Source organism: Crassostrea angulata, chromosome 5 (genome assembly GCF_025612915.1).
Source record: "Crassostrea angulata isolate pt1a10 chromosome 5, ASM2561291v2, whole genome shotgun sequence".
Classification (NCBI taxonomy): Eukaryota; Metazoa; Mollusca; class Bivalvia; order Ostreida; family Ostreidae; genus Magallana; species Magallana angulata.
In genome coordinates, this window is record NC_069115.1 from 26,557,823 (window position 1) to 26,574,127 (window position 16,305).

Consider the following 16,305-nt stretch of genomic DNA (forward strand, 5'->3'; position numbering starts at 1 on the left):
AAGGGATCTGAAATATAAATGAAATGATAAATACACAGATAACAATATTTTACTTCTACTTGCATTTTACTGGACATTACTTTACTCAATACGTTTTCCTGTATTTACACTTATATTTGCACATTTTGCTGTACATAACTTTACTACTTCACTACATATACTTTACTTTAAAACAATCACTAAGCTCGTACACATACTTCACTTTCATATACTTGTGTACTACATAAATACATTTATTTTACGACAACTACTACGCACCTTACTCTGAAATACATACAACATATATTTACATTACAACAATACATATACTTTTACTTTATACTTAATAGTTTTCATACGAGCAAACACTCATTATCACACTTTACTTTCAAATGCTTCTGAATAACTCACGGAAAATAAAAAAACAAGGTTATCAGGCCATTTTAAGAATAAGCTGTCTCAATAAAATAAAAACAAACTTACCCAGAATAGTTGGACTCTGGTCAGTAATACTTATATTTTACATGAAGAAATGCTTTACATGAAATGAGGGAGCTTGTTTTAAATGTTCGCTCTCTCCAATTGCTACGCCCAGACAGAAGTCCTATTTGCACGGGATTAGAACCAGCCCAGTAAAACCAGTTTAATGAACTTTAAACTATGGAAAGCAACTCTGACAATGAATTAGTAACATTATAAATGTAAAAAAATTATGGAAAGTAAGTATTGATGTAAATTGTGACAAAAAGGAATATAAATTGTGAAAATTGTGACCATACCACCCACAGCACCTAAAGCAAAAAGGGGCCAAAATTTTAAAAATCATTTCTAATTTCATGCAAACATGTTTGAAAAAATTAAATGCATGATAATGATCATACATGTTAACCCTCCCGCATTGCGATTGGCGATCTAAAATCTCCCACATCCAACCAATCTCTCACGTGGGAGACTAAATTCTCCTGCAAAGGTATTTCTCTTCCCCATACCCCCCCCCCCAAACTTTTGAACCTTGACATGCAAATTTCAACAAGCCCTACGGGTTTTTCCTGTGATTTTTGGCCTCCAAAAGCTGCTATGTAGTTTGAATATATCAAAATCCATTAAGTACTGTCTACCATGATCATAGTATGACATGTTTTTGTCTAGTTTACATTTTACAATTACTTCCGGTTTTGATTAAAATCAGTTACCAGGTACATGTTTTGTAATGAATGGGCCTTATATAAGAATAAGTAAAAGATTTAAACATCCAGATTTTACTCTACACCCCCCCCCCCAAAAAAAATACACAGCCAGTGTTGTCACTTCATATGCACACAGGTAAAGTACCCAAGCCACGTGCAATGAGGTATGACTAATCCTGTCGAAAAAGAAGCTTAAAATGCAAAAATGAGACCCTGTGACAGGTCAATCTAAGGGCTTTGGTACTCAGGTGACCATCAAGGCCTCTTGTTTGTATAAACCGTAGTGAATTATTCTTTATTTAAACAATAAAATGCTTTCTTGGTGATTCATTCGGGATATGAAGGTAGTGACATTGCAAGCGGGTTATGTAAATTTTTTCTGCAATGATCGCTACCTTCATAACCCGCATAAATCATTAAAGAAAGCGCGTTAAGATGGTCCTAAATTTAATTTTTTTCAAAGTGTGTAATATTTCAAAGTGCGTTGTAACAATGCTTATGCTATATATTATACCTGCAAACTCACTGGCATTTTGTGAGTCACACATACACACAATCACCTACCATTTTTCATTTTTAACACCTGCATAATCACATCAACCAACTTTTTGACACACATCAATTGGCTGCTCACCAAACTGTTGGTATAAACTAAGTAAAATCATATTTCAATTCAGGTGAGACTGATTTGAAATTACAAGCAATATTTATCCTGTTTTAATGGGGAGGAGGGAAACTAGTAGGATACCTAGTATTACATATACTGATTTGTTCATTCTGTTCAGCTTAAACCTATAGACTGTAATTTAAAGTAAGGAAGATTTCATTTTACCAGGATGAGGCTTTGCAGGCTTTTGTGGAACCAGAGACATTAGATGAGAATAACCAATACTTCTGTGAGAAGTGTAACAAAAAGTGCAATGCACACAAGGTAATTATATCAGTCCATAATACAGTAAAACACGGTAATAGCTAACAGCTTATAATGAATTGATACATGTACTTATACCGAAGTGATTTTTATTCCCTGTGACTTTATTAGATGTTGGAAACTTGATGGATGTAAGGAATTAAGCTCATAACAAAGCAAAATTGCCCGTCTACTCTCTTGATATAAGCGTGTTTTACTGTACATTTACAGACCCTAAAACATACTGCTTCACCTTTAGAAGAACTGTTCAATACCTTGCAAGAGATAAACTGTATGAAAATTTCAAATGTATTTGTAAAATCATTACGAAAAAATTGCATTTAAAATCAAGAGTTTTTCAGTGAGATGTCTAAATTGAAATAAAGAATTTCTTTTCTGAGAAAGCAGATGGGAACTCAAATTACTCTTCAATATCTGAAATGAATAACAATTAGGCCACATAAAATTAATATTTAGATTCTCATCCCGGCCACCCCTCTGAAAATGACCTGCCCCGATGTTTTTTTATTTTTAAAAAACCATCTTGAAAAATTTTTTCCTATTGGGTTCAGTATTTTTATACTCATATATTACTCATAAATGTATAAACTTTCAGAAAATTACAAATTTCTCTTTGAACCAAAGCTAGTTATTTCATTAAAATTAATAATTACGAATACCCCATGATTATATACATCGCAACATGTTACGGGTTTCCGCCTTCTATACTATTACACATGTGTATTTACTATAAACAAAACATGCAGGGCTCGCAAATTTTCTCCTGGACAGGTTTGTAGGTAGAAATATTTTTTTTCTACTTCTTCCAGGTAATAATTGTAAGTTTTTTAAAATAACCAGAATTATTATTTTGTAAGCATGTATTTTGCGGTTTTATGACAGATTGAAGCTGCTACAACCTATATTCAGTTTGTAAGTGAGGCTTGTTGAGGGGTTATTTGACATATTTATATCTGTTCATTTAAAATGAACTGAAATTGGTAAACCATTTATAAGTAATCGAGTAAGTGATTACGTGTACCGTCTAGATAGTCCATTTTACCTCCTATTCCATGATTCCAATAGTTGGGCAAAGATCTTGTAGTTTTCAGCATGTGTCAATTACTGTCAATCAAAATCCACATGGTACAAATAAACAATTTAAGATTAATCAGATTTGTATGACCCTTGAATTTCCAGGAGCTCATAATTACATTAGTTAACTATGTGAAAAGGATTTTTATGTACTTCAGTTGTCACAACCAACGTTATTTCTTATTTCTTATTTCCTAATGATACAATGGGTAAATCTGAAGATAAATAATGCCCATAAAGCCTTTACCAAAATTGCAAAATTCATGACCCTTGGGTCAGCAGTTCAGGCACTACGACAGGGCCAATATGGGCATATAATGAAGGTGTCTTAAAATCATAGAACATCTTCTTGACTCTCATATATACGTGGGAAAAAATAAATTCATTATTATTTATGAATCAATGAAGCCATTTGTATGAAATTTATGACCTTACCATTCCTGGAGCCTCATGAGCAAAAACGGGCAAAATTTTCAAAAATATCTAGAGCCATTCTGGTCCCTATTTTAAAGGGCCAGCCCCTCTTCGTTATGTCAAATAAAAGCTCTTGTCATTTCAAACCCATTTTGTTCAACAAATTTTATGAAATTCTGTACTGTTCTCGAGATATCTAGAAAAAAAATTGTTACAAAGCAATAATTGCTTATATAATGTATTACAAAATATTTCACCACAAACACTTATTATTATTATTATTATTATTATTATAGACTGGTGGAATTAAAAACCCAAAAGCACATTTATGATTATGACTCTATATCAATATAACTGCTTGTGCATCACAATCAAAAAAAGTATTGTTTAAAGCTTGTTTTTTTTTTTTTTTACAGGGACTAAAGTTTGTTTCTTTTCCATATTTGTTGACTATGCAGTTAAAAAGATTTGACTTTGATTACACAACACTGCATAGGATTAAGTTGAATGATCGGTAAGTTTATTTTTCAATTAAGTAAGAAATAGTGGGGTCTTAGCTGGCCTCTTCACTTTTTTGAAAAATGTGGCTTTTCCTTTTACAGTATTTTTAGAAAAATGTGCCTTTTCCTTTTACAATATTTGACTTAAAAAAGTAAACGTACAAACCAATTTGGCTTTTCTACGTTTCTGTCTGGCCCCTTATTTGATCCACTTTGAAAAGCGATGCTATAGGCCTGGAAATAATTAAGAGTATGAAGACTATCATCAAATTACATATTTGTTCATACAATGACCCCTGATTGTCAGAGGGGATCTAATTTTTATCATAAGACTTTATTACAAGAAACAAATTGTACAAGTATCAAAAGAATGGCTGTAAAGCATTTGTGTTCTGATTGTAGAAAAAAAATGTATGAAATAGATGTGAGTTTTAAATAAGCAAGATTAGCATTTTTGCATCACTGGGAAATCCAGTCACAGACCAATAGACAAAGTGCCTGAAAAATGCAGTGGCATCAAATAAAACAATTCTTTCCATGTTTGCTTTTCAAATTGAATTTAATGTGATTTTTGAAAGATAAACAAAAAAATTAGAAATAAAATTATATAAGTACACAAAAATATAACACTTGGCCGGTTATTAAGATGATTTCAGATACCAACGATTTGTCGTATCAAATACGTTACACCAAAAACCTATTTCTCTCTTCTTCTTTTTTTTAGCTCACCTGAGCTAAAGGCTTAAGTGAGCTAAATTTCTGATCATTTTTTGTCCAGGATCTTTCTGTAAACTTTTCACTTTTGTGACTTCTTCAGAACCATTGGGCCAATTTCAATCAATCTTTACACAAAGCATCTTTTAATGAAGAGTAATTTGTTAACATGAAGGGCCACACCCTCTAATGAGAGGAGATAAATTAGAATTCTTAAAATTTATTGTCATTTTTTAAAAAATTCTACAAAAAAAACTATTTAGCCAGAAAAGCTTACACTTGTGTAAAAGCATTCCCAGGTAGTGTATATATCCAGTGGTAAAGTGTGGGGGTTGAATTGTTACATAGAAATAGGGATCTAATATTGTTTAACATAAGAATATAGACCCTCCGGCTTCTTGTTGTTGAGATCTATTTGTTTCGGACAATGTGTTTGATAATGCATAAGAAACAACACTGCCATTATTTTACTTATATTATATACAGGGAAATATTGGCTTCCGTTTTATTTTTGCCCCTTTCGCCCTTGTTGTCAGCGGGCAAATTAAGACTGGGCGAATTCCAATGTCTTAGGTTATTTCTTTTTAAACACAACTGTCCTGGGGAATTCAAGATCGGGCAAAATCATTTGCAAGGAGAGAAGGAGATAAATAACATAGGGCAAAAATAATCCTGTGTACAGTATTCTTTTTAAATATTGTTCAAGAATAGCTCTGCAGAAGTACACAGTTACTTAAAACTTTCAGAACGTATTTTCTTTTGGTAGCCATTATTTACTGACATTTTTTCTAAAAAATACATTGTCTAACAGTGTACTTTGTGAAATTAATAATTAAACTTCCAATATTTGATAGAGAAATATGTGATATTTACTTATGCCATGGATAATAAAAAGTCTGTGAGAAGTAACAAATCCAATCAAGATGAAAGGAAATTAAAATGAAAAAGTGAAAAAGTAATCAATGTTTAGAATCTAACACTAGCACTATTTTTATCCGACATTGTATGTACAGAACATGAGCATTACGTAATTGTTGTCATTATATAAATGGTATTAGATATATATCTTTTTTTTAATAATAATCCGATAAAAAAGCAACCATGTTTTACTCAGTATTTAAAAGCAAATGAATTAAATATAAAACGCCGTCTATACGATTCAAACACCCTCTCCATGGAGAGGGATGAACTACGAGCCTCCGCCTATCACAGTGAGCTACGTTGACACATTAGAGTACGGGTGAATAAATCTAACTATTTGACAATTAATAATTAATAAAGTAACACGTTTTTGGTGAAAATCACAAATTTGACCCATCTTAATAAATCAATAATAAAAATCAAAATAAACTTGTTCTTTAAATAAAAGTATTTTTAGGATGGGGTCAGGACCCATTCATACCTAATTTTGCAATTAAGAACAGCGAATGATCCAAGATTTTGGCAAAAAACTATGTGCAGCTTAATTTGGAAAGTTAACATATACCTGTCGTGTTTATAGAATGAAAGTAAAATATTTACTTCCATCGTGAAATTTTTAATAAAAACTATGCATACAACTAAAAAATTAATGTTCTAATTTAAATTGAAATTCTTTTGTCTTCATTGCTCCGAGTGGGGGATATACGACCCCTTGTTCTTTAAGCTAATTAAATAAAATAAGGTAAATAATTTGACAAACACAGGGTTTTTCTGTTCCATTTAGTAAATTGAATGTTTTCTAAATAGTAACTTGATGGCAGAGCTATGTCATTCAGTCACCTTTAAGTTATCCTTCAGTCACTTTTTGATGAAATCTTTTTTTGCAAGTAAATACATTCCTCAAGTAAGTTGGGGTTTCCTTTCTGTGACGTATGATCCTAATGCATACTCTAAGAATAAAGTTGTTGACCTGATTGGATCACAGTAATGCATTGTTTCACAAATTAGCACTGGTCCATGAGTTTCTGTTTTCATTTTAGTATGACTTTTCCTGCAGTTCTGAACTTGAACCATCTAATTAAACCAGAACAGGTTGGTTCTGAGGAACCCACAAGCAATTCACTGGAAGTGAGCAGTGATGAAGGTTTGAAGCATAAATTTTCTATGTTAAGCTATTTATATATTTTATTCTGTTAACAGAACAAAAATCTGTGATAATTAAATTAAAGTAAATATACTAAGACAAGATTTCTTTGTAATGTTATTTTTATGTAATGAGATGCACATTTTTATTACATAGGTATTGATGAAGGCATAGAAATTGAATCCAACATGACTGGAACCTCTGCACATAATGTTAGTTTATCAAGTGAAGCAGTAGCTAATGACAAAAACGTCAAAGCTGCAGGGGCAAAGGTATATTTACCTAATTAAGAGTTTAGGAGAGATAAATACAAATCATGAACCTGCAATTTAAAGATTAGAAGATTTACAAGATGGTCTTTGTTGTTGATTTTTTAGTTTATCTGAGCCAAAGGCTCAAGTGAGCTTTTCTGATGAAGATTTGTCCGTTGTTTGTGTCAGAGTAAACTTAATTTCACATTTTCATCTTCTTCTACAGGACTATAGGGCAGATTTTAACCAAACTTGACACAAAGCTTCTCTGGGTGAAGGGGAATCAAGTTTGTTCAAATGAAGGGTCACACCCTCTTTAAAGAGGAGATAATTTACAATCATTAAAAGTTATTAAAAGTTTGTTGGTATTTTTTAAAAATCTTCTTCTCAAATGCTAGAAAAGCTCAAATTTGTACGGAAGCATTCTCAGGTAGTGTAGTTTTTTTTTTCCAACCATGGTCCCCAGAGGTAGGGTGGGACCACTTTGGGGGGGGGGGGGTCCAGTTTTACATAGGAAAATATAATGATAATCTTTAAAAGTCTTTTCCCCAAAAACTATTAGTCCAGAAAAGCTCAAATAAATGTGGAAGCATTCTCAGGTAGTGTAGAGTCAAGTTTGTTCAAATCATGGTCCTCAAGGGTAGGATAGGGCCACAATGGGGGGGGGGGATCAAGTTTTACATAGGAAGATATTGAAAATATCTTTAAAAATGTTCTCAAATATTATGATGCCATAAAAGTTCAAATATGTGTGGAAGCATCCTCAGGTAGTGTAGATTCAAGTTTGTTTAAATCTTGGTCCCTGGGGGTAGGTTGGGGCTACAATAGGGGGGGGGGATCAAGTTTTACATAAGAATATATTGGCTAGAAAAGTTTATAATTGTGTGGAACCATCCTCAGATAGTGTAGATTCAAGTCTGTTCAAGTCATGGTCCCCAAGGGTATGATGGGGCTTCATGGGGGGGGGGGGGGGGAGCAAATTTTTACATAGGAAGATGTAGAGAACAATCTTTAAAAATCTTCTGGAAAAGCATTCAGTCCAAAAAGCAGAAGATTGTGTGATATCACAGGTTGTGCAGATTAAATATTGATTAAATCAGGATTTTCTAGAGGCCACAAAGAGGGGGGAAGGGGATATATACATATATATATATATATAGATAGATAGATAGATAGATAGATAGATAGATAGATAGATAAATAGATAGATATAGAAAAATCTTCTTACGAATACTAAAACAACAAAAGGGGCTTGGTTAATGTGTATTGAACATGTTATTAAATTAAATGTGTGAATTGAATTTCAGTTTTCAAACATGGGTTGTTTCCAATATATGTATTAGCTGAAAATGTACCAAATTAATATATTATAAGCTAGTTTCACATACACAATTTATAAAAAAAAATGTTGTGTGTATTGTAATGCTAGATAATTAACATATATACTTGGTTCCCTGTATCCTATTCAAAGTTTTAATCAGTCAAGAGAGAAGAGGATGTGAAATCGCATCTTGAACAAAATATTGATTTTAAATAATGCTAGATAATTAATATGTGTAGTTTGTTATTTTTAATATAAACATATACCCCGGTAATATGATAATAAACAAAATATTAATTTTAAAGTTCAATTATTTTTACAAACATGAACATGTATTTCACAAGTAATAAAAACAAAATTTTATCAAAGTTTTAAAAAAAACTCGTATATGAGAAGTAATATACGGTACTAAAACACACATAAATATAGATTTATAGAGGCTTCGTGGAATTAAGATTAAAGAACCACTTCAGATATCATGAACCCCTAGATATATAAAAGTTGTGTTGAAGTCCCCCCAAGTTTGAGATACCGATGTTTAACTGTATTTTGATTTTGATATTGTAATGCTGATTTGATCAGAGTTATGGCTAATATTGCTCAGGTGAGTGATGTGGCCCCTGGGTCTCTCATTATATTTGCCTACCTGAGTCAGATTCATGTAGTACAGACATGTAACATTATGGTAGGTTAATCAAGTTCACACAAGGTAAACAACATCTGTTTATAATGGGGATCAAAGGCCAACTGGACTTTAGAATCTTTTAAAAAGTTACATATGAGTGCATTGAGGTACATTTTTCTCCTTCACGTACTGATTGGTTTCAACAAAATACATTTACCAGCTGAAAAATAAAAATATATCTAATTGTGCTCATGTATTTAAAGGCTTTCAAATGTTGTGTGGAGCTAAAATCTATGGGGATTGAATGTAAAAAGTGTACCCCTACCATAAAAAATTATGTATATCTTCCATGTGATTGTTATATCTTAAATAAATAAAGGTATATATTTAAAAGATTTAGTTTATGTATGTTCTAGATTTACGATTTGAAGCAAACGACAGTTTTGCCTGATTTTTTCTCATGAAAAATAAGGAATCTCAGTATTGGCTATAATGAATTTATCATTTCTAAGAAGAAGAAAACTATAAGACATGCTTTCTTTTTGTAGGGTCCTTATGTTTATGAGTTGTTCTCCATAATGGTGCATTCTGGTAGTGCTGCTGGAGGCCATTATTATGCCTATATCAAGTAAAGAATGTTGCAGCATTGCTATTTTGATTTAGTTTTTACGTGTTTGCTTTTATTCAATTATTTTTCATGAGTTTTAAATTTCAGTTTTGAATAAGAAATTAATTTTATACCTGTTAATCACTACTGGTATATGTCAAGAAAAATTCCAAGAACTGTAACTTATGGACAGTATACATTAGAATATATATGTATTCATGTTTTATTGACAGATCTTTCAAAGATGGAGAGTGGTATAGTTTCAATGATCAACATGTCTCTAAGGTATTTATCTTTTCAACTACAATTATATTTTTACCTTAGATAAGTCTCTTTCCTTTGTTGAAGTTTATGATCATCTTTGTTATCAAGTAGTTTGTTCTTTGCTCAAAATGGACAAGAGCTGCATGGATGGCCGTAAATGGACAAGAGTTGCATGGGTAATGATGCATCACTGGTTTTATTAAATCTTTCAAACTCCAAATGCTGCATTTACAACTAACATTTTGGAGACAATTGAGCAGGTTTAAGTGTTTTTAGTAGGTTGAGGATTTAGAAGCAGGTTGCTATAGACTTATATAAACAAAACTTAAAGGCATGGTGCATAAAAAGACATACCCTAATACCAGTAATGCTTGACCTGCTATACATATGTTACATGTATCTTTATTTTTCAAATCTTTAAAAGAGTGTAAATTTTTAAGAGAATGTTTCATTCTCAAGTATCTTCTACATTTTTTAATAGAAATAAAAGTGTAACATATAAAGAATAAATTAATATGATCCAAAATATATTTTGTTTTGTACTTTGTGAAAAAAGAACAACCCAAAAAGCAATGAATAATCTACTTGTTTTAAAAATCATTAAAGGAATGTATAGGTAAAACTCTTTAAAAACAGTATTCTTCTTTAGACACAACAATGCTTGGATTTGCAATATTATTATCTATTAAAGCATTTGATTCTTGATTGTAAACACGACAACCACTGAAACAATATTTGTGAAGTATTTGAATATGGCTTTATAAAGCTCCTTTGGTGAGAGTTAGCAGCTTTAATTAGAGTAATGGCTGATGTTACTCAGCTGAGCAATGTGGCCCCTGGGTCTCTTGTGGCTGTTAATGTTTAGGTGAGTGAAATGGCCTATGGGCCTCTTGGTTTTTTTTTTATTTTTTAAGGCATCGAGTTATGCTGAACAGCCCACTAGCGATCATCCCATCAGGCATTTGTCCAAATTTTATTTCTGCTTCACAATTAAATGCGCAGAGATAAGCTTCTTAAAGTATCAAAAGATTTTTTTATGGCGTCAAGCGAATCTCAAAAGCCATCTGGGGATCGTACGACCAGAAGTTGCAAAATATTAAGGAGCCAAACAACTCATGCTATTAATAAATCTGCAGAAATGAGTGCAAAGTTTTCTTATGTGTTTGAAAAATAAAAGATGACATACTTCCATTTAGAGCAGAACTGTACATCGATATAACAAGTTGGCAAATAAAAAAACGTTGATGTCTTTGATAATGTTCATATTTTATTATAAACAATGGATGCGTTCAATGTTCTGCCGTTGGGAGACGAAAGTTGCTGTTGGTAAAATTAACTACCATTGACATGTCATTGGTACCAGTGTTTTTTGCCAATGGTATATTTCTCTGCAGACGATCTAGAGTGTGGGAAGCATTGGTAAATGACGTCACAACTCATAATAGACTTGGCGGCAAATATCAAGACATCAGATTCCAGTTTTGGGAGAGCGATTTTCGATCTAATTACGATGATTGGGGTGCAATATATAATGAAAATGTTGTTGTTGTATAATAAGGGCAGTAAAAAGATGTTTGTGTTTGACATGTTTACAAAACTGTTATCAATTTTACCAACGTTTCCATTGGACCCCAATTGGTAAGATTGGTAAAATCAATAGCATTTATATTCCAAAACTGTTCAGGGTTTATTGGTACAATTGATACCATTGTCATCCAGCTGCAACAATGGTTATTTCTAAGTTGGTACCACTGGTAGAATTATGAATGCACCCAATCTGTCTGGGCTTTAGCGGATGAAGACACTTGCACCTATACTCTCCGATCATAAACATGAGATAGCTAGGCCTACATACTCAATTTGTTCATGAAATATACCTGCCTGCAAAACAGATTATTTTGTATTCATATCGAATGTTGAAAATGCACAAATGTAAATTTTTTAGAAACAAAACTTCCTACATCGATTGATAAGTATATCTACAACCAAAACTATATTCACTTTAATTTGGGAATGTAAACAACGTGAATTGGTGCTTTTTTTTATCTACCCCTGATCTTTTTGGTCCCTATTTCTTGTTGTAACCGATACTCGTTTTACCTAAGGTTGTTATTTCCCAAGGTGACATGTAACCTTTCAAATACCTTTAATAAACAAGTGATAATGAAATAAAGATAATTTATTCAAACTTTGTTCAAAAGTAACATACTTACAGCATGTTCATGTACATGTAATACCGTAAGCAGTGAATCAACATCGACATAATGGGTAGGCTCAAAGTCGGTATTGTTTTTTTTAGAGTCGTGCGCTTTTCTCAAAAGTCCGCTAACTCTTCCAAGCAATCTTGCTCCGATTGAACAAAAATGCCTGTAATGGGATTGAAGTAGGAGTTCTATGCCAGCTTGAAAATTTCTAAGTTATAGGTCAAGGTCAAAGCAAAAGTCCTTCATTTAATTGTCCATCATTTAAGTGGGGCCCTTTGAGATGGTCACCGTCTCAATGTTGCCTAGTTATATTAGTGAAATCTAATGAGTCAGATATGAAATATGAGATAAACATCAAATTTTATGTAATATTTGAAATGGTTAAAAAATGGACCTGTGGATTTTAGAAACTCCAACATTATTATGGAGGGATATAAATCATAGATACATGTAACTCATCTGAAATCATTTAAAAGATATTTGTTTAAGGGTTTTATATTGTTATATTAGATTGGAAGTTAAAATTTATCTATGAAGTCACCTACTTGCCAATACATGTCTTCCATTCATTATATGTCAAACAAAATCTAACAAAAATTGCTGAATGAGCTATAGGCATACCTCACTATCTCAGTACTAGTAAGAGTTTAATTAGATACTAACTAACTTTACAGTTTACTTTAATTGCCACTTTTTAAAAAGAAAATTCTTTTGATCTTGGGCTTTGGATGTACTGTAAACTAATATGTTATGTTTGCATTCCTTTTCCAATGATAAAATCATTATTAAGATTCTTTTGTAGGTTACATATGAAGATATCACCAAGACGTATGGGGGGTCAAGTACATCCAGGGGCTATTACTCCTCAACCTACACAAGGTAACCACCAAATTAGGCTTGTATAATTCTGTGAATACTTTTAATTGAATAGTAACAATATTTTTAACAAATGTAATACATATTGTTAAATACAGTTTAATGCTAAAACAAAGATTCTGAAGAATTTAGTTTGAAATGCTTATTTTATGAGGAACACTAATAAATAAGTCTATTCTCAAAACATCTTATGAGTACGATTTGCCCTAGAAGTTTTAAACATAAGAAACTGACAACAAATGTAATAAAGGTGACTCTTGATAACAGGAACATTTGGGGACCTTGATTAAACTTTGAGATATCAAGAGTTTGAGAGATCAAAAGTTTTGAAAATTAAATCTTGAAAATTTTGTTCACATCTTTTGAACCCAGGGGTATTTATGCATACTGGCACTGTACCAGTTATCGGCTAAAATTTAACGTTTTCTTATCGTAATTCCTTATTTCTTGATAATTTTGGATAAAACTTGACATACTTTAAAAAGTGAACTCCTTATTTATCAATCTGTTAGTTTATATCATTATTTAGAACCCAAAACATCTTGTTTTGTGCTTTTAAGTATGCCCCGAATTTGCCGAGTTATTACGATTTACTGTACCAGTTATCGGCTTCGTGATAATAACATAGTAAAAATCCTTGTACATGTTGATTTTATACTCTGCTAAATGTAGTTTGAATTATGCCCCTTGTGAGGTCAGACTAAAGTATTCGGGGTCATGATACATTATAAACAAAACCCATAAAATAATTCGTTTATTATCATACGGTAATACACCAAATCGTATACTATTCAATACATAATCGTGCAATCAGGCGTTCAATTGCGCTACGAATCTCTAGGAAATTCGTGAATTCCATTTGTTTATACATGTTAAATGTATTGATTTTATATGTCAAATCAAAGAAGGGATATAATAACGTATCACAAAGAGGTAATATTCTATTTTTAACTTATTACGTCATATCCCCCACTGCTGAAAGTGCAAAGATGTAAAATCAGCGGTAAACAATGATCGTTTAAGCTCATGTATAAAACATATTCAAGAAAGTTTTCAAGCAAACTTACTTTTCTTTATTCGAAAAAGACGACTGAATTAAAAAATCTTGGATTGTTGCGTGCTATAAACCCGAACTCTCAGTTTAGCCGATAACTGGTCTTAGCCGATAACTGGTACAGTACCAGTACAGAAGGTTTTAAGAAAATGTGCGGCATAAATACCTTGGGACAGACTTTACACATTTAAAATAAATGCTAATATGAGTACACAAACCCACTTGTAATATTTTAATTCCATTTTATTTGGCCTTAACTGTGAATGCATGAAGACATTTATATCCATATGATAACAAACATGACTGGAATCGAATGGTAATCCACATGTTTAGGCAGCCATTAAAATGTTTTGTATAATTTGTATACTGAGCCCGATTTTTTTTTCCCAAAGTTTTTTTTCCACACAATTTTTTTTCAAAATAAAATAAAATGCATTGGGGCAGGCCATTTTTATAGGGGCAGGCGGGGATGAGAATCTAAAAATTAATTTTATGTGGCCTAAAATTAAAAAGTTTGCATAAGTTTGTTAACTTACCACTTATAATTATGATTTTCCTAATTTGGAAAAGAGAATGGTATGATAATAAGCTTTAATTTTTTTCTTTTCATACCAATGCAGCCCTAAATTAGGGGAATCCTTTTAAATAGATTTTTTTTTCAAATTATCTTTACAACAAAAATATATAAGTACAGAAATATAAAACTGTGGAAAGAGAATGCAGTTTGAAGTGTGGTTGCTAAGCAAGTCAATAACTCCTTTGCATATCCATATTTACCATAGGTATTAAATGTAGCATTAAATGTTTTAATGATACTTTCAGTTCAACAAATGCTTACATGCTGATGTATAGGCAGATTGATAAGCGAAAAAATAAAGGTAAGAATTTGAATCTACATAGTTTTCATATTCTTAATTAATTATAGCTCTGCTTTGCAGGTGCCTTTCAGTTATCAGTCTGTCCAGCCACCATCACTTTTCCAAAACCTGTTTTCTCTCTCCTTTGCCCAATTTGGCTCTTAATGCTTCACCAACATAGTGCCTTTTAGTAAAGGGTGTGTAGTAACCTATAATAAAGAAAATCATAAGCCAGACCTCTGAAAATTCATTGTCTGGATCATATTTTATCTCCCCTTGGTGCGTCCCTATCCGGCTATATATATATAAACATGTAATAATTATAAATAGATCTTGTGGGTATATATATAAATAAGGTGTACGGTGACTGTGAACCAATTTTGTAAGTCAAAGGTGAATGTCGGCAAACCCCTTTGAAATCCATTATTAGGGCCCCGCTCTGTGGGCACCCTATAGTGATCAGTCTGTCTGTCCGTCCATTTGTCTGTCTGTCCATCCATTCTTCCATTTGTCTGTCCATCTGTCCATCAGAGATAGCTTGTCCGGAGCATATCTTCTCTCCCCTTGGCCCAATCTGGCTCATACTTCACCCACAGAGTGCCTTTGGGTAAAGGGTTTGCAGTGACCTTGAACCATGTTTCTAGGTCTAAAGTTAAGGTCATAGCAGAATAATGAATAAAATCCTTGTCTGGAGCATATCTTCTCTCCCCTTAGTCCAATCTAGCTCATACTTCACTCACATAGTGTCTATGGTCATAGGATGTGAAGTAACCTTGAATAAAGTTAGTAGGTCAAGGTCATATTGGACCGTACAAAAATCCTCGTTATTTCAGAGCTTATATACTTTCTACTTGGCCCTATTTGGCTCATACTTCATATTAACAGAGCCTATGAATAACGGGAATATAGTGACCTTGAACCAATTTTTAAGGTCAAAAGTGGAGGTCATAGCAGAATTTTAAGAAAAATCCTTATCCAGAGCATATCTTCTTTCTGTTTTCTCTTATCTGGTTATACTTCACTTTTGACTAAAGTGTATGCAGTAACTTTTTGATGTTTGTAGATTAAGTGTCAAGGTCATATCAGATCAAACAAAAATCCTTTTTAAGAGCATATATATATATATATTTATATACTCTCCACTTAGTCCTTTTTGGCTTATATTTTACTTAAACAGAGCTTTTTGGTAAATGGCATGCAGTGACATAGAACCAAGTCAATGTCAAGACCATAGCAGAGCTCTTTTTAATCAGTTTTAGACCATAGATTATTTCCCATTTAGTTAATCTGTTCAGATTGAACAATAATGCCTGTATGTAAGTGGTAATGAGATTGAATTAGGCGTTCTATGCCAGCTGGAAAATTTAGAAGTTATACATCAA

The 16,305-nt window shown here is 32.4% G+C and overlaps 1 protein-coding gene across 1 annotated transcript in view; it reads left to right on the forward strand.

Moving 5' to 3' along the window:
- LOC128185767 (ubiquitin carboxyl-terminal hydrolase 47-like) overlaps positions 1 to 16,305 on the forward strand; it is a 76,177-nt gene that overhangs the window by 27,754 nt on the left and 32,118 nt on the right. The window contains exons 10-17 of the mRNA XM_052855428.1: positions 2,002 to 2,097; positions 4,002 to 4,099; positions 6,761 to 6,864; positions 7,021 to 7,136; positions 9,610 to 9,689; positions 9,902 to 9,953; positions 12,939 to 13,015; positions 14,889 to 14,944. Of these exons, the coding sequence (XP_052711388.1) occupies positions 2,002 to 2,097; positions 4,002 to 4,099; positions 6,761 to 6,864; positions 7,021 to 7,136; positions 9,610 to 9,689; positions 9,902 to 9,953; positions 12,939 to 13,015; positions 14,889 to 14,944 (679 nt within the window). The remainder of the gene's footprint in view (positions 1 to 2,001; positions 2,098 to 4,001; positions 4,100 to 6,760; positions 6,865 to 7,020; positions 7,137 to 9,609; positions 9,690 to 9,901; positions 9,954 to 12,938; positions 13,016 to 14,888; positions 14,945 to 16,305) is intronic.